General features: G+C 43.8%; 1 protein-coding gene across 1 annotated transcript in view; it reads left to right on the top strand.

Annotated features, from left to right (window-relative positions):
- Positions 1–4,815: 4,815 nt before the first annotated feature.
- The window catches only part of LOC113902127 (multidrug resistance-associated protein 4-like), a 197,462-nt gene continuing 183,322 nt past the window's right edge, over positions 4,816–18,955 (top strand). The window contains exons 1-3 of the mRNA XM_027557082.1: positions 4,816–5,319; positions 16,193–16,303; positions 16,850–16,970. Coding sequence (XP_027412883.1) covers positions 5,264–5,319; positions 16,193–16,303; positions 16,850–16,970 — 288 coding nt within the window. The 5' untranslated portion in view covers positions 4,816–5,263. The remainder of the gene's footprint in view (positions 5,320–16,192; positions 16,304–16,849; positions 16,971–18,955) is intronic.

The following is an 18,955-nucleotide window of genomic DNA, read 5'->3' as shown; positions in this document are numbered from 1 at the left end:
GATATACAGAAGGAAGGAAGTCAATAAAGAGTGTGTTAACAAACAAGTTACAGCTTGGGCTACTAGATTCCTTCTTGCTGGGTCACTATGTGAGAGAGAATTGCTTCAACCGATGGGCAACGCACTGGGGCATTTATCTACCAACTCCCCATTGATCAGTGGGCTGAGGGTTGAGTCCAGGGGTTTTGGCTTGTCTTACATGTGGCCCCAATGTGCTCTACAAGCATAGAGCTCCCAAAACAGTGAGGGAATGTCAGAGGATAGGAGCGGGAACATGACAGTTTCTGCTCCAGCAGGTCACACCGTCCAAGGAGGGATCCTGCTAGTCTCAGGAGCCCTGGAAGCCTGATGCCAAGACTCTCCTTTACATCACTCATCCTACTTATGTATCCTATCCCTGGCTTCTGGATCAGTCTTGCCACACAGTAGGTGTTTAATAAATAGCTGTTCACTTTCCTTTGGGTATCAGCTTTATTCTTTTAGGCATGTGTGATCATGCTAAGTCACTTCAGTCATGTCCGACTCTTTGCGACCCTATGGACAGTTGCCTGCCAGGCCCCTCTGTCCATGGGATTCTCCAGGCAAGAATACTGAAGTGGGTTGCCATACCCTCCTCCAGGGGATCTGCTCAACCCAGGGACTGAACTTGCATCTCTTATGTCTCCTGCATTGGCAGGTGGTTTGTTTAACACCAGCGCCATTGGGAAGCTTCTTTATTCTTTTGGGCCTCTCCATGTAAATGGGGCACATAGCTACCAACAATCATGGGTCATGTCCTTATAACTCCCTCACTAGAAAGGAAAGTGAAGTTTTACCCTTTCTAACTTGAGGAAAAACAAAAACAAAAAAGAACAGCAACAAAAATATCCTCAAGGAAGAAAGCCAACTGGCCTAACATGGGCCTTCACTTTATCTCTGGGCCAAACCCTTTGAACAGAGACATAGCATACTATTATTGGCTAGATTTGAATGAGATGTCCATTCCTGAGGTTATGGAGGTGGATATATTATGGGACGGTGGAGTGACAATGAAATTTTAACCATATTCAGACTATGGCTACTCACTGGAGTGTATTTAAATTGTGAATCCCTTTTGTCTTGATAGAAAAATGCTTGAAGACCAGCACTGTCTCAGCTGAACCATTTTAGTACTGCTCTTATATCTGCTGCAGATTTAATGCTTGATGTTTTGACTATTCGACAGAGATACTGTAGACAATTTAATAATTTATAGTTCCGTTCAGTCCAGTCGCTCAGTCGTGTTCGATTCTTTGCAACCCTATGAATCACAGCATGCCAGGCCTGCCTGTCAATCACCAATTCCTGGAGTTTACCCAAACCCACGTCCATCGAGTCAGTGATGCCATCCAGCCATCTCATCCTCTGTTGTCCCCTTCTCCTTCTGCCTCCAATCCTTCCCAGCATTAGGGTCTTTTCCAATGAGTCAACTCTTCGCATGAGGTGGCCAAAGTATTGGAGTTTCAGCTTCAACATCAGTTTTCACACAGTTATAAATTTGCATCATATGTCCCTGAGGCTTGTTTGGGAATGAATCAAGTCGGACAAGACTGAGTCCCTTATTAGATGCTGTCTCATCATTTCCACTAGAGTCAGTGGCTGGCTGCATTAACTCAGCATAATGTATTCAGTGTTCATCCATGTTATAGCATGCATCAGTATTTTATAAAATGCCAAATAATGTTCCATTGCCCGTAATACCATGTTTTATTTGTCCATTTATCAGTTTATGTACCCTTGGATTGCCCTGCCTCCAATACATTTTTTCCTTTTATGAATAGTGCCACTATGACATTCATATGTAAGTTTTCATGTGTACATGGGCTTCATTTATCTGCCTAGGAGTAGAATTGCTGGATTATGTGGTAACTTTGTGGCTGTACCCCCTTACGTTCCCACTAGCAATGTATGAGAGTTCCAATTTCTCTACATCCTTTCCAACACTTATTATTGCCTTTAGTTATAGTACTGAACATTTAAGATCAGAAAACACATGCAGATATAGACCTTAATACATCTTCTCTGTTTGTAACCTCCACGCATGGCTTTGTGGTCATGTAGCTAAACATGAATGGAATGGATGGAATGTCCATTCCAGTGAATGGAAACCTTTTGGTTTGTATGTTTCTTTAAGTTTTAAAAAGTGTATTTACACATTATGAGACTCACAATAAACCTACACAGAGTACAAAGAGTGGCAATTTCCCATTTTAGACCTTAGATGGGCTAGGTCAGAAAGGTTAAGTAATAAGTGAAGTATCTAAAGCTCTGGTCCCCTGGCTTCATGTTGAGTCTTCTTTATACCGTTCAAAGCTGGATTTTAACATCTCTTCTAAGTATCATATTAATGTTCAGAAAAGAATGCTGAGAAGTTTCAAAAGATCTTAGTTAAAAGCAAAAAAGACAGCAGAAGCTGAAGGGACAGAGTGTATTTGACAGTTTGGAGATGCTAATTATGAGATAGTTGTAGGGACTGGAGAGAACAATCTGGGGAAGCCTGATAAGGGAAGTCACTAGGCTTCCAACTTCAGCAAGAGATTTAAGAGGACTGTAAATCAGGTGAAGTTGGGTTATGTAAACTGTAGATTGCATTATCTCAGAAAGAGCTAACACCAGAAAGTAGGTAATTGTTATAAATTTCAGCTCTGTTTTCATTTTTTTCTAACAGAAAATTTTAAACATGCATGGAATATCAAAAAATAGTATAATAAATCCTCACAATGCCCACTGATAGAACATGATCAACATTCTGTCATTCTTACAAGTTGACTTATAAAAATATTTGAATACATTAAGGCTTTCTTTAATATCATTTTTCCCTCCAGCTTTATTGAGGTATAAATAACAATTAAAATGTAAATATTGAAAATACAACCTAATGACTTGATACACATATATGCTCAGTTGCTAAGTCACATCCAACTCTTTGCAACCCATGGACTATAGAAAATACTCACCACAGCCAAGGCAATCAACATAGCAGTCAATTCACACCTTAACCATTTTTCTTTTTTGTTTTTAATGTTGAGAACTTCCAAGATCTCTTCTCATAGAAAATTGAAATTTCACAGTACATAACTGTTGACTGGAGCCACATTTCTGTATACCAGTTCTCCAGAACTTACTTGTATTTTGTAATTGAAGCCAAAAGTCATTATTAAAAAGGGAAATTATCAAAGAATAGCAACATGATCTTGTGATAAGCTCCACAAATTTTGACCTTTCTTCATTTAGGGTGGAAGGGAAGAAAACTGCTGAGCTGGTAAGATGGCCACACAAATAGCTACATACTTATGGGTGGGAACCCAACATTTTGTTCATTCAGTCCTGCAGTCATTCGTTCATTCAAATAACACATTCTAGGCAGTTTTGATGCACACTGTCCATCCACCAGTGAGACTGTCATGCTGGCCTTGGGCTCGAGTCCAAATCAGGAGTCATCGTTTAATACATCTTTGAAGACTGTGGATAAGTGCTGTCCTTGAGCTTCATCTTTCTCATCCATAAAATAGGGATAATATGCTGCTGAATAGGGTGTTGTTAGAGTTAAAAGTAAGGGGAGTTCCCCAGAAATATGCATGACCTGTGTTCTGTAACATATGCCACTGTTACTTGTCTAGGCCCTAGCTCATGATGAAAAAAAACATTAGACAGCCTCTCTCCCCTCAGATTTCCCTTTCCCAGTCTAAGAGGGCAGCAACAAGCTCACAGAGGTTCCCTGCACAATGCAGCATGTAAGATGCCAGAAAGCTGCCCCCATTAACACCATGCATTCATCTTCCAAAATCATCTGAGTTTCTCTAACTTTCTGTTACTTTTCATTAGGTCTTGCACCTCTACAAACATAATCTGTGCTAAACCCTGTTGTTGTCCGAGGTCAAAAAATCTGTTGGAGTTTGGAGGAAACAAAGGTTTATTGAAAGAGTCAAGCAAGGAGTTCATGCTCAAAAAAAATCCAAACTCCCTGATGGGTTTCAGGGGAGAGTTTTTATAGGGAAGGTGAGGGAGAAAGTGCAGTGTAGGTGATCACTTCCATCATTATTCTCTGACTGGTTGATGATGAGGTAACAGGGTCATGTCATGGGGTTTAACATCTTCAGTCCTCAGGCTCCAGCTGGTGTGGGGGCTCCCTGCTCGTGGTCATCATGCAGTTAACTTCTTCCATCTGGTGAGGGTTTTAGTATCTGCAGAACAACTCAGGAATGTGCATCAGACACTGTCATCTATATGATCTAAATCCTTCAGGGAAGGACTAAAGATTTTGTGATTGCTATATGGCTGATCTATTGTTTAATATTTTGTTGTTGTTACTACACATTCACATTCTTTCAATCATTAATTCTTGAGCCAGCCTTCTGTGGTTCAGAGGAGACCTGGGAGATTAAAGCTTTTCTCCAAGCAAGAGGGGCTTCCCAGGTGGTTCAGTGGTAAAGAATCCACATGCCAATGCAAAGAGAAGCAGGATGCAGGCTAGATCCATGGTTCAGGAAGATCCCCTGGAGGAGGAAATGGCAACCCACTCCAGTGTTCTTGGGTAGATAATCCCACGGACAGAGGAGTCTGGTGGGCTACAGTCCATGGGGCCACAAACAGTCGGACAGGACTGAGTGAGCACTGCATGCACAAACAAGAAGCAGGTAGAGGGCATGGGGTGGGATCTAGCCCAGGAAGGTCCCTGCTCCATAACAGCTGGACACCCTCCTGTAGCACCCTTATTTGGTCTTGATGAGGGCAGAGTGCCCAGAGCGCAGGCTGCTATCTCCTTGTGCCAGCTTTCTCTGGGTCTTCATCACAGCTGAGGGAGCGTTTCTGATGCAGCCTGCCCCTCCCTCTCCGTCTTCTGGGTGGGGGCCCGGGCTCAGAGCGCGCCCTTTGGTAGAATTTGCAGCCCGGTGCCCAAACGTAGGCGCCCCTGTCCGGTGCCTTGGGTGCCGCAGTTTGTTTCCCTAAGTGGCTCCATCAAGCGCGCCTGCAGCCTCGCCTCACACCTGCGCGGCCCCCAGCAGAGCCCGCCTGGCTGCCCCTTGGTCCTGCTGCCCCCACCGCTCCCGACTCCAGGCCCCAGGGGCAGAGGCACCAAGCGGGTGGCTCCCCACTGTGCTCCACTCCCTGAAGCAGGTGGTTCTGTCTCCCCAAGAGAGGACCGCGCTGTGTCTGAGCCTCCAGCTTCCCCGCCGGCGTCTCCAGGAGCAGCTCCATCACCAGAGCAGCGCGACCCCGACCCGCGGCCGCCTCCACCTGCAAGATGCGGAAGCCCAGCCCTCTGCAGGACGCGAACTTCTGCTCGCGCCTGTTCTTCTGGTGAGAACCCGCCTGGGCTGTGGCACCTCCGCCGTCGTGGGGCGGGTGCTTGACGCCGCCGCTGCGCTTTTGGGGACCGAGGAGGGGGGTGGTCGGGGCGAGGGAGCGCTTTCCGCTGGCGCCCTGGGCACCAGGCTGCTTGTAGCCCTTGGGGCCACGTGGTCCCTGGCATCTGGCGAGCCAGGGAGAGGGAACTCGTGGTGGGGCTCCCTGACTTGTAGCTCGCTGCCCCACCAGCAAACTCCTTAGGCCCTAATAGGACAGGAGAAGTAGGAGGGGCGGCGAGTGAAGCAGGAGGCAGGGAAGCTGAGACCCCAGGCTGCCCAAGGGAAGTCTCCCGCCAAGCGGGAGAAGGACTGGACCACCCCCTCCACCACCCCCCACACACCCAATACCACACAGCCACACTCCATCCTTAGCCGGCTTCCCCAGTACTGCTCAGGAATTCGCAGTTCTGAACTAAAGCGGCATCCTTATTTTACCCCTAAGCAAGCAGTTTATGAACAGCTTCCTTTATCCAATTAGTGTCCTGCACTGTTACCATCGTCCAAGAACGTCCCCATTTCTCCCATATTCCTTAGGTGACAGGTGAGTTCCGCCTGCCCCAGGCTCCCTCCTCACTGTGCCTATGACAATGTCTCCCTTCCTCCCTCCCTCTCTCCCTGTACATCTCTCACTGCATTTCCTGTATCTATTTGTGACAAGTTTCATGTGTGTAAAAAGACTTGTTTTTAATGTAATGAATGGGGATACTATTCTTGAACACGTTTTGCTTTTGCCTGGGACACACAGCCAGGACTGGAGTATGTATTTGAACGGCCCCCTTCTCTATTGTGAATATCTCCACTTCCACATTTGAGGACCAAACCCTGGGGATGTGGTCCCTGAAACCCGTGGGGGTCTTATGCAGATCTTTAGCCTTCAGAGAAGCAGTACATGGTCTTGATGCAGCTGGTCCTACCCAGGAGTCATTTGGTCCTGAAACCACTGAAGGGTCCCTGAACTGTGAGGAAACACCAATGAAAAATGCTGCAGAGAGCTGAAGCTCTTACCTGAAGTCTTCATCTAATAGCTGGGACCTTTATTTTTTGGGGCTCCAAAATCACTGAAGATGGTGATTGCAGCCATGAAATTAAAAGATGCTTATTCCTTGGAAGGAAAGTTATGACCAACCTAGATAGCATATTAAAAAGCAGAGACATTACTTTGCCAACAAAGGTCCATCTAGTCAAGGATATGGTTTTTCCAGTGGTCATGTATGGATGTGAGAGTTGGATTCTGAAGAAAGCTGAGCACCAAAGAATTGATGCTTTTGAACTGTGGTGTTGGAGAAGACTCTTGAGAGTCCCTTGGACTGCAAGGAGATCCAACCAGTCCATCCTAAAGGAGATCAGTCCTAGGTGTTCATTGGAAGGACTGACGCTAAAGCTGAAACTCCAATACTTTATTTTGGCCACCTCATGCGAAGAGTTGACTCATTGGAAAAGACCCTGATGCTGGGATGGGTTGGGGGCAAGAGGAGAAGGGGACGACAGAGGATGAGATGGCTGGATGGCATCACCAACTCGATGGGCATGAGTTTGAGTAAACTCTGGGAGTTGGTGATGGACAGGGAGGCCTGGCGTGCTTCGATTCATGGGGTCACAAAGAGTCGGACACGACTGAGCAACTGAACTGAACTGAACTAACTAGGCAGGCCTGAACCTCTGGATTTTAATCACTCTTTGGTTATTATTAGGTCTTTTGTTTCTGGAACCTAGCTCCAGGGAATGGGAGCGCCTATGCTTGTTCTGATGGTGGTATATTCAGTGTGTAGTTATGTCTCTTGGTCATTTGGTGGCCCTTAAGGAAAGGGGCTTAGAAGAAGGAATGTGGGTGTGGTTACTCTAAATAATACTGAAATAGTCAAATATCTGCTTAAGGCAGGGCAAGGCACCTTCTGTCTGTGGATTTTCAAAATGTGTGTGTGGAAATGGGAAGATAAAGACTTCTCATTGATCTTGGTAGACACCCATTTCCAGTTTTCCTGCTGGAAGGAGAGAAGCTATTACCTCTTATTTCACACTTGAAGTTGCTGAAGCAGAGAGGTTGAGTGAGTTGTCTACCAGCACACAGCTAGAAAGTGAAAGAGTTGGACCCCAAATCAGGCAGTCTGGCTCCCTGTGTATGTAACTGCTGTATCGAGTAGGTTCTATTTGTGTACTTGTTTGTAAATGCACAGAGAAGCTGATTCCAAACACACCTTTGGTCTTATTGGCAGGAGTCTCTCAAGGCAAGTTCTTAAAGTTCTTGCTTTTGGAGATGATGCATGTGAAACATCTCTATAATCAAGCTTTAGGGCAGCTCTTCTCAGAGCTTTCAGACCTGCTCATCCTCATCACCTGGGAGTTTGTTAGAACTGCAAATCCCGCCGCCCCCGTCCCCCCCATCCCCCCCTCCCCCCGCACTATTTCTAGACCAATTATGTAAAGTTAGAAATTCTGGGGGTGGGGGTTAAATAAGCTCCAGGTGATTCTGATGGAAGGTTGAGACTGGCTTCTGCTTTCAGCCACCCCTCCCACTGGCATTACTACTTCAATGTTAACTTTTTTTTTTTTACATCAAAAGAAACGTATTAGGATTTTTTTTTTTCTATTTTGCAAATTTCTTTTATTTTTTTATTTTTAAACTTTACAAAATTGTATTAGTTTTGCCAAATATCAAAATGAATCCGCCTCAGGTATACATGTGTTCCCCATCCTGAACCCTCCTCCCTCCTCCCTCCCCATACCATCCCTCTGGGTCGTCCCAGTGTACTAGCCCCAAGCATCCAGTATCATGCATTGAACATGGACTGGCAACTCATTTCATACTTGATATTTTACATGTTTCAATGCCATTCTCCCAAATCTTCCCACCCTCTCCCTCTCCCACAGAGTCCATAAGACTGTTCTATACATCAGTGTCTCTTTTGCTGTCTTGTACACAGGGTTATTGTTACCATCTTTATAAATGCCATATATATGTGTTAGTATACTGTATTGGTGTTTTTCTTTCTGGCTTACTTCACTCTGTATAATAGGTTCCAGTTTCATCCACCTCATTAGAACTGCTTCAAATGTATTCTTTTTAATGGCTGAGTAATACTCCATTGTGTATATGTACCACAGCTTGCTTATCCATTCCTCTGCTGATGGACATCTAGGATGCTTCCATGTCCTGGCTATTATAAACAGTGCTGCGATGTTAACTTTTAAAAGGGGTCCAGACTTTGTGAAGTTAGTTGTTGAACACAATTTCCAGCCTGTACGTAAAGTCTGAGGTACTCTCGTGATTTCCTGTGTTCCCCACTCGCTGCCCTGGGGAAAGCTGACATGAGCCCAGGCAGGAAGTACTGCCCAGAGACAAAGTCCGCCTTGTAGAGAAAAACTGAGTTTTCATCTTCTCATTGGGTGTTTGCTTTTCTTCTCATATTTCACCTGCTTTCTAAACTTGCAAATGATGCCAGTAACTAGCTTATTGTCTTTATACAAATGACCTCACTGGAGGTTTAGTGTTTTCACAGCACAGGTGGGACTTAGGGTCAAAGAGAAGGCATTCGTTATGGCTATAGGTAATTATTGTGGATTTTAGAAATTTCTGCAATAAAATTAAAACTATAGAATAAGAAGTGAATAAAAGTTTATTTCTGTTAGCCACATATACTCACTGATAATTTGGCTGTTTCTTAGAAGTAGAATAACTGGTGAAAGCCGAATTTTGTTCCATCAGGTTTGCCCTCTTAAAAACTGCTTGTGTGTTTATTTCATTGCTATTTGTGCATACCTGAATTACATTTCTAATGGGACTGAGGTTAAAAATGTCAAACAGTTACTTATTTATTGTTGTCCATGCTGGGTCATCATTGCTGTTCTCGTGCTTTTCTCTAGTTGTGTGGTGACGGGTGGCTACTCCCTAACTGTGGTGCAGGGGCTTCTCTTCTTATGGAGCACAGACTCCAGGGCGAGTGGGCTTCAATAGTTGCGGCTCATGGGCTTAGTTGCTCCATGCCACGTGGAATCTTCCTGGACCAGGAATCAAACCTGTGTTCTCTGCATTAGCAGATGGATTCTTAACTACTGGACAATCAGGGAAGTCCAATATCAGTTTTAATAAGAATTTATTTGATTTTTAGAGTTGGAACATTATTGATTATTTGTCTTTCTTTGAATTGTCTCTTCATAGACATTTTTTCCTATGAGGCATTTTTATATTTGAATAATTTGCAATAACACATATAATACTTTTTCAGATTTTCCTTTGTTCTTTAGAGGTTTTAAATTAGATATAATTAATTATATTGAACTTTTCTTTTTAGCTTCTCCTATTGCCTTTTAATATGTCTTTTTTAAAATCCTAGCATCCTCTATATCTCTGTACGCATTCTATTTTGGCTCTCTTTTCTTATTTAATTTCTACCAATAAAGACAACTATATATATATATATATATAAATATATATATATATATATATATATATATATGTATTTATTTTAGTATTTGGTATAAGATGGACCTCATTTTCCCAAACAGCCCATATTCCTATATGGTTTGTTGAATGACTCTTCCTTTTTCCCATAATTGAACATCAGTGGCACAATTTTTGAACCATGCCCAGTCTGTTGAGACTCTCCCTGGCAATGTCCCCGCTGTCCTGCACTGCAGCCTTGGGGTTGTGCTCTGCATTTCTCCCCCCACCCCCCTATTCCCAGAAGCAGCAGGTTGGGGGTTAGTGCAGGACCTGTCCCCAGAGATGAGGGTGGAGCGGGGTCTTGGACCAGATGCATTTGGCCATCAGGGAATGGTTGCATCCTTACTCCACTGACACTGGCCACATCTCAGTCAGTAAACTGTCCCCTTGCAAAGGGAGTGTGGGTGTGGAAACTGCCACTAGCGTCAAGTCAGACTCTCCACAGACTCTTGTCAGAGAAGCTGATGACATGAGGGGGGATGTGAACTGGCCTAGTGCTGAGATGGTTTAGGGAGGTTGGTGCTGTTAGGCCCTCAGTAACTAATGATTGTGAATACATAGAAATGTTTAATTTCAAGCTAGAATTCTTTGCACCAGTTCCAGAATACCACTTGTTCCTCATTAACAGTGAGAGATCCACATGTTGTAGATGGCGTCTGGGTGAGCTCTGCCAGGTGCTTTTTCTGGTCTTGACCTGTTTCCTGTAATCATTTAGTTTGTTGAGTTTTGGTAATTTTATACAATAACTACAGTCTCAAGCAAGGTGTAGAACATCCTAGAGGTATGGTGTGTCCTTGTGGAAAACTAATCTGCCTAAAAATTTTATCTCTTGTAGTTTTTTCTTGATTTTTTGGGATCTTGATCATCCTACCTCATCAACCTGAGAGGTGTCAATTAGAGTCCATTCAGATGTGTCAAGGGAATAAGTTGCCTGAGTCTTCCAGGGGTCCCCCAAACATGTTGACCCCCTTTCTCTCTGTTGACATGAAACAAAGAGGGTATCAGATATTTCTCTGGCAAAGATAGGCTTATGGGATCAGCAGAGAATTATAGTTGAGGTTTACAACTATGGAGAGCTACACGCAAGTCTTCAAAGGGCCAGGGAAAGAGATCACTATTATAGAGGGGAAAGGAAGCTGGCAGGTCTGTTAAACAAAGATTCCATGGCGTTTCACTGACTGACTGCCAGGAAAGAAGCAGAGTCTTTGTTCTTCCTGTTGGGTTCTGTCATTGTAACTGCATCTGTCAAAGTTATCAGAGATTTTCTACTGGGGCCCAGTGGGATTACTCAGGATCTCTGTCGTGGTGACAGCTGCTCTTTTTCTGGTGAGATGTTTTCCTGTTTAGAGCAACACTGTCTTCTCAGGTGATCCCCTCAGCAGCCTTGGGAGGTGCTATCTCCACATGTTCTCCTCAGTTTCCAGAGGCCAATACTGAGATGTTATGTGGCTAGTTTGTGGTCATTCAACTAGAAAGTGACAAAGTCTAGACTCTAACACAGGAAGATTTCCAACTGAGGCACATCATGTGCAATTTTTTTCTCATTACATTTTTTTAAATTGTGGAAAAATGCACAAAACATAAAATTTACCATCTTGACCATATTTAAGCATATGGTTTAGCATTGTTAAGGACATTCACGTAATTTTGCAAACAATTTCCAGAACTCTTTTCTTCCTGCACTAGTTTGGGGGGAAGTGTCATCATCTGGGCACATCCCAGTGCTAATTCTGAGTGTTTTCTGTGGGGAACAACTGTAGGGAAAATGGCCTAACATGTTTCAAACCTGTTTAGTGGTAAAGCTCACAGACTTATACTTTTGTTTTGGAAGGAAATTGAGACATAGTAAGACATAGTAAGGGTCACTGGGATGCTGACCTGGAGTGGAGAAGTGGAGGAGGGGGCACAATTGAGGCCCTGGGTCCTCAGGGCCGCTGTTGGGATTAGGATCCAGTCTTCTGTCTCCTGGATTGGGGTTCTTTGGAGGTGCCAACCTACCAGAGTTTGTAAAAGCTGAAGCCCAGTTTCTCTTATTGCTTCTTTAATGATTCATGGACATTCACGCATTCAATAAATAATTCTTGAGCATCAATTCTGTATACATACTGTCCTTGGAATAATGGAATAAAAGAAGTTTGATCTCTGCTTTCACTGGTTATTATTGTCTTGCCTTGAAATTTTCCTTACCGTGGCAAGGTCAGGAAAATAGTGTTAATCTTTGGGCTATCTCTACATTTTATTATCATTTAAATAATGCCTAATGGATTTGAACAGGGTTTGAGGGATACCCTGTGTATAGTTAACTGTTTTTTTCCCTTTTATAATAAGTAATTTGCAGAGAGAGAATTTGAGATTATATGGATACCGTCTTCCACATCAAACTTTCACCCACTGGTTTTAACTTCCATTGATAATTTTCTGACTCCATCACTCCTTTTGTGTTTGTTTGCCTCTGTTTGCAAGAGCATTCCTTTCTTTCCTATTAATGTAACAACATGGATTCAGACATCCTTTCTTTATTTAATTTGTTGTTATTCATTGCCACTTATTTGTTTTGATTCTCAATGTATCCCAGATTTGTCTAGCAAAAGTCATTCAAGCTGGCTTCTCTGTGCTTTCTATACAACCTCATGACTCTTTCAGGGCTTCCTTATTTTATGGTGCAAGTTGTTCCTTCTTGGACTTTCTCTGCCTGTAGGTCTTAGGCTGTAGACAGTGAGGCTTTTGCCGGGATTGCCTGGGGCTCTGTTTACCAGGGCTCGTACTAGTTATGAGCAGCCCCCACAGAAATTCTCCTTTTGGAGCCAGTGTTGTGGCTTGACTGGCTTTTGTGGTTCTTAGGATTGTGAGACATGTGTCAGCAACAACCATCAGGGGACTTTGAAATGATGAGGTGTATCACTCATTCATGTGTCGTGGAGGGTACCAGACACACCTGGGGTGACACAGGCGGGTCCTGAATAGAGAGAGGACATGTGAGTAAGTCTGGACTTGAGATTCTGCCTTTTAGGGGTTGCGGGTGGGGTGTTTAGGATTTTGATGGTTCACTCTTTATTGCTAAGTATGCTAAGTCACTTCAGTCGTGTCCAACTCTGTGTGACCCCATAGACGGCAGCCCACCAGGCTTCCTCATCCCTGGGATTCTCCAGGCAAGAACACTGGAGTGGGTTGCCATTTCCTTTTCCAATGCATGAAAGTGAAAAGTGAAAGTGAAGTCGCTCAGTCGTGTCCGACCCTCAGCGACCCCATGGACTGCAGCCTTCCAGGCTCCTCCATCCATGGGATTTTCCAGGCAAGAGTACTGGAGTGGGGTGCCATTGCCTTCTCTGTCACTCTTTATTGGTGAATTTTAAACACAAGAGCGGGAAATAAAGTGTGAGAAGGGAGAACCAAGCAGTCAGCAAGATAGTCTGTTATCAAGTCAACCAGAGCTTTTTCCAAGTGGGAACTTCATGGGTGGGGTGGTCTGGCTCTTTATCTAGTTGTGTAGGTGGCACATGTTCATTGGAGGTGGCTGTCTTCGACAAGGATGTCTCCAAGGTTTAATGTCTAGCATTTATATTATAATCAAAAAAGCTAATTATCAGGTGCTTACATAAACTGCCCCAACCTTGGAACCAGCTATTTCTTCAAGGAGACTTGGCTCCTTTTAGAGAAGAAGGGTATCAGAAAGTTAAGATCTGGGTGAAGGGTCCTAAAAGGCACAGACTTCCAGTTATAAAATAAATAAGCTATGGAGATATAATGTCTGGTGTGGTGACTATAGTTAGTAATACTCTATGCATATTTGAAAGCTGCTAAGAAATTAGACTTTAAAAATTCTCACCACACACACACACACACAATTCTCACCACAAGAAAGGAAATGTAATTGTGTATGTTAAAAAAACAGAACCCCAAGATCTAAGGACTGGAATGCTCTTTGCTACCAATATGTCATTACTCCAGGGCCTCTCATTGTATAGAATTAGGGTGCATACATATGTGTGTGTGTGAAAACACATATGTAATTATTTTTTAAATTTATTTCAGGATAATTACTTTACAATATTATAATGGTTTTTGCCATACATCAACATGAATTGGCCACAGGTATACGTATGTCCCCCTGATCCTGAACCCACCTCCCACTTTTTTCCCCCACCCTATCCCTCTGGGTTGTCCCAGAGCACTGGCTTTGGGTGCCCTGTTTCATATATCGAATTTGACCTGGCAATATGTTTTACATATGATAGTATACATGTTTCAATGCTATTCTCTCAAGTCATCCCATCCTTGCCTTTTCCCTCTGAGTCCAAAAGTCTGTTCTTTACATCTGTGTTTCCCTTGCTGCCCAGCATGTTGGATCATTGGTACCATCTTTCTAAATTCCATATATGTGTGTTAATACACAGGATTTGGCTTTCTGTTTCTGACTTACTTCACTCTGTATAATAGGCTCCAGGTTCATCTACCTCATTAGAACTGACTTAAATGTGTTCCTTTTTATAGCTGAGTAATATTCCACTGTATATATGTACCATAACTTCCTTATCCGTTCATCTGCTGATGGAGATCTAGGTTGCTTCCATGTCCTAGCTATTGTAAACAGTGTCGCAATGAACATTGGGGTACATGTGTCTCTTTCAGTTCTGGTTTCCTTGAGGTGTATGCTCAGCAGTGGGATTTGCTGGGTCATATGGCAGTTTGCTGGGCTTCCCTGGTGGCTCAGAGTTTTAACATGTCTGTCTGCAATGCGGGAGACCTGGATTAGATCCCTGGGTCGGGAAGATCCCCTGGAGAAGGAAATGGCAACCCACTCCAGTATTCTTGCCTGGAGAATCCCATGGATGGAGGAACCTGGCAGGCTAGTCCACTGGGTTGCAAAGAGTCAGACATGACTGAGAGACTTCACTCAATTTAACTCACTCAAAGTGGCAGTTCTATTTCCAGTTTTTAAAGGACTCTCCACACTGTTCTCCAAAAATAGTGGCTGTACCAGTTTGCATTCCCACCAACAGTGTAAGAAGGTTCCCTTTTCTCCACACCCTCTTCAGCATTTATTGTTTGTAGAATTTTAATGATGGCCTTCTGACCAGTGTGAGATGATACCTCATTGTGGTTTTGATTTGTCTTTTTCTAACCATGAGTAATGTTGAGCGTATTTTCATGTGTTTATTAACCATCTGTATGTCTTCTTTCGATAAAAATCTGTTTAGGTCTTTTGCTCACTTTTTGTTGGGTTAGTTTTTCTGATACTGAGCTGCATGAGCTGCTTGTATACGGTGAAGATTAATTCTTTGTCAGTTGTTTTGTTTGCTGTTATCTTTTCCTATTCTGAAGGCTGTCATTTCACCTTGCTTATAGTTTAGTTTGTTGTGCAAAAATTTTAAAGTTTAATTAGGTCCTTTTTGTTTATTGTTATTACTCTAGGAGGTGAGTCATAAAGGATATTGCTGTAATTTATGTCAAAGAGAGTCTATGTTTTCCTCTAAGACTTTTATACTTTCTGGTCTTGCATTTAGGTCTTTAATTCATTTTGAGTTTATTTTTATGTATGGTGTTCGATAGTGTTCTGGTTTCATTCTTTTACATGTAGTTTACCAGTTTTCCTAGCACCACTTCTTGAAGAGACTGTCTTTTCTCTATTGTATAATTTTGCCTTGTTTATCAAAAATAAAGTGTCCATAGATGCATGGATTTATCTCTTGGCTTTCTATTTCATTCCATTGATCTATATTTCTGTCTTTGTGCCAGTACCATACTGTCTTGATGACTGTAGCTTTGTAGTGTCGTAGGAAGTCAGGCAGGTTGATTCCTCCAGTTCCATTCTTCTTTCTCAAGATTGATTTGGCTATTTGAGGTCTTTTGTGTTTCCATACATATTCTTGGAGAAGTCAATGGCAACCCACTCCAGTACTCTTGCCTGGAAAATCCCATAGACAGAGGAGTCTGGTGGGCTGCAGTCCATGCGATTGCGAAGAGTCAGACACGACTGAGTGACTTCACTTTCACTTTTCACTTTCATGCATTGGAGAAGGAAATGGCAACCCACTCCAGTGTTCTTGCCTGGAGAATCCCAGGGACAGTGAAGCCTGGTGGGCTGCCATCTGTGGGGTCGCACAGGGTCGGACACGACTGAAGCGACTTAGTAGTAGTAGTAGTATACATATTCTGAAGTTATTTGTCCTAGTTCTGTGAAAAATACCATTGGTAGTTTAATAGGGATTGTGCTGAATCTGTGGATTGCTTTGGGTAGTATACTCATTTTCACTATATTGATTGTTCCTCTTCCATTTCTCTCTTTCTTCTTCTCCTTTTTTTTACAAAGCTCAAGAATTAGAACTTAATTAGATATGTGTGATTTGTATATCTGTGACTCTCTATTTCTCTTAATTTTTAACAGTTGGCTAAACCCCTTGTTTAAAATTGGTTACAAACGAAGATTAGAAGAAGATGACATGTACTCCGTGCTTCCAGAAGATCGCTCCCAGCACCTTGGAGAAGAATTACAAGGGTGAGCACAGGCAGAAGGGAGAAGGGGAGGAAGACAGAATTTCCACGTGTGGCTAAAGTTGTGTTGTGGGGAGCTTTGCCTTCCTTTGGGTTCTCCTGAGCCTCCTTCCCCTGACATGGCACACTTACCCACCTCAGGCTGACCCTGAGCTTAACACACTTTGGAAGCTGGGGAGCCTATATTCTCTGTGCATTTGTGGAAGTTGAGAGAACCTGCAGCCAAGACCCTGGAGGCCGAACTCTGTCCCTTGAGGTGGGGTCCCTGGAAGAGGGTGTCTGCTCTCCTGAGCTGCTCATGACCCTGTGAATCCAGCTAAGGCTTGGCAGGAACTTGTTTCCTGAGACTGAGACTTTTCTCTCAAGGCCTGTTTTTCCAGTGCTTCAGGGTCTGCACTGCTCATCTTTCAGGCATCCAGTGAGCAATTAGCCAGCATTTATGGGGCATCCACAGAGTGCCCTGTAGTAAAGACTTTTCCTCCAGTCTGCCACCTCCCTGTTTTGTCTGGTGGACACATTGTTCTTTACTGTACTTTGTTTCTCATCACAGGTACTGGGATCAAGAAGTTTTGAGAGCTGAGAAAGATGTGCGGGAGCCTTCTTTAATGAAAACAATCTTAAAGTGTCACTGGAAATCCTATTTAGTTTTGGGAATTTTTATACTTCTTGAGGTAAAAGCTTTTATATACTGTGCATTGCTTTTTACTATATACAGGTCAGTACTGAGATGGACGGGACCTATGGGGAGAGGCCAGTATTTTAAGATTAGAGGATAAAATGTCTAGAAATCATGATGTAGCCCAGAAGTTGTGCTTGTCTTTAGAATGGACAGATGCTTAAAGGACTGGATCTGCGGGGATTAACTATTTTCCTTTTAACAGGTTAAAACATAGTGTTGTGGAAGGAAAAGACATTTTATACCATATACCTAGTATGGTGGAAAAGACATTTTATACCATATTAGGATATTATTGATGCTCAATAAATAACATAAATGCTGAAAGTGATCCTTGACCAAAAGAATATACTACAAACTCAAGAAATGTTGTTTGAAGGATGTAAACTTGGGCCAGAGCCCGGATAACATAAGATGTTTTACAGGTGCTCAGCAAGTAATTGTTAAGTTGCCCAATTCACATCTGATAAATGCTTTCCTAAGAAGGGACCGCCATCTCTCCCCTTCCTGTGACACAGAACCCATGGCCCTGCATTTGGGCTGGAGCTACCAGAGCTCCCAAGAGTACACCCTTCCCTGGGCTGCCTCCTTCCCTGTAGGCTGGGTCACCCAGGCCAGAGCTCCCTGTGTAGAGGAGCCCCAGCTTCATCATTGAATTGCAGAGACTCCATGCACCATCCATGCTAGTTTCTGTCCCTGGATGTGGGGTGGTTTCCTGCATGAAGGGGGATCCTGGTAGCTTGGCATTGGCAGAAGGTGTAGGAGGGGATGTAGAGTAGAAAACCAGAGACAGAAAGCGGTGAGGTCAGTGACCTTCATGACCCTGAAGATCCTGGGTCAAGATCCCCCAGACAGTTCCAACCTGAGGACACAGTGCCATCAGCCCATCTATTCTGGCTGAAGCTACTCAAGTTCTGCTGCAGACCCACTTGGGTAGCTCGTGCTCTCAGTGGTCCCTTAGTGCTGCCATAGGGACATGGGTGGCCTGTGAGTGTGTGAGAGCAGAAGGGATGGAAGATGCAGGTGCTATGAAAGGGGTGGAGAAGGTGGTGAGTTGTCATAAGTCCATTGTGTTGGGGATAAAGTGGGTGGGCCAGGTAGTTTAGAGTTGGGAGGCGTGGCTCTTGTTTAAAGGTTGTGTTGTACCAAAGGGCACTGTGGGTAGCAGGCAGCAGAGTAGGTGAAGTCTGCCCCACACAGTTGGAGAGATCAGAGAATCTGTCAGCTCACAGGTGACTGAGTAGTCCTGGGAGATGGAGTCTTTGATGACAAAGGTGGGTTGACCATTGTGTCAGAGAGTGGGGACAGGTATGTGGGGTGGAGTGCCACCTTTGAGAGGGCATTGACAACTGAGATACTGCAGTGCCTTGTGAGGGCAGGATGGAGTGTTGATTTCAAAGTTGTCCAGCCCCAGTAATACTGCCTGCTGGGGATCTAGGAAGGTGCAACTGGTAGAGCCCTGGCCCCTATTTCAGGAGGTTGTTTGTTGGGCAGTCATGGCAGAGAAGTGGGAAGTTGAGGACCTGGTAAATGTGGGGGCTCATCTTCTGTAGTATTAGAAGTATTAGTAGCAGATAATAAGGTGGCAGAGGAGTAGGTGGACCTGGAGTACATTTCTCTCCATGATACATCAGGAATACACCTTCAGGAATACATCAGGAAGACACAGAAGTGCATGCAGAACACCAGCTGAGAGTGGACAGGAGTACCTGGCCAGTGGAAAAGAATATATAGACCCATGCAAAACTCGAGATCAAGCCCTGAGCCTTTGGAGTGGGTGCAGTGACTCCACGACCATAGTCTACCAGAAAACTAACCCTAGGGAGTATCAAATAGTGAGAACTCACACAAAGGAAATCACTTGAATACAAGGCCCAGCATCACCCAACCACCAGTAGCACCGTGTGGAGGATGCCTCATTTAAACAACAAACAAAACAAACATACAAACCCAATCATCAGCAGACAGGATTACTGCCTC

This window comes from Bos indicus x Bos taurus, chromosome 12 (genome assembly GCF_003369695.1).
Source record: "Bos indicus x Bos taurus breed Angus x Brahman F1 hybrid chromosome 12, Bos_hybrid_MaternalHap_v2.0, whole genome shotgun sequence".
Lineage (NCBI taxonomy): Eukaryota > Metazoa > Chordata > Mammalia > Artiodactyla > Bovidae > Bos > Bos indicus x Bos taurus.
This window is presented reverse-complemented; position numbering and strand designations above follow the sequence as displayed.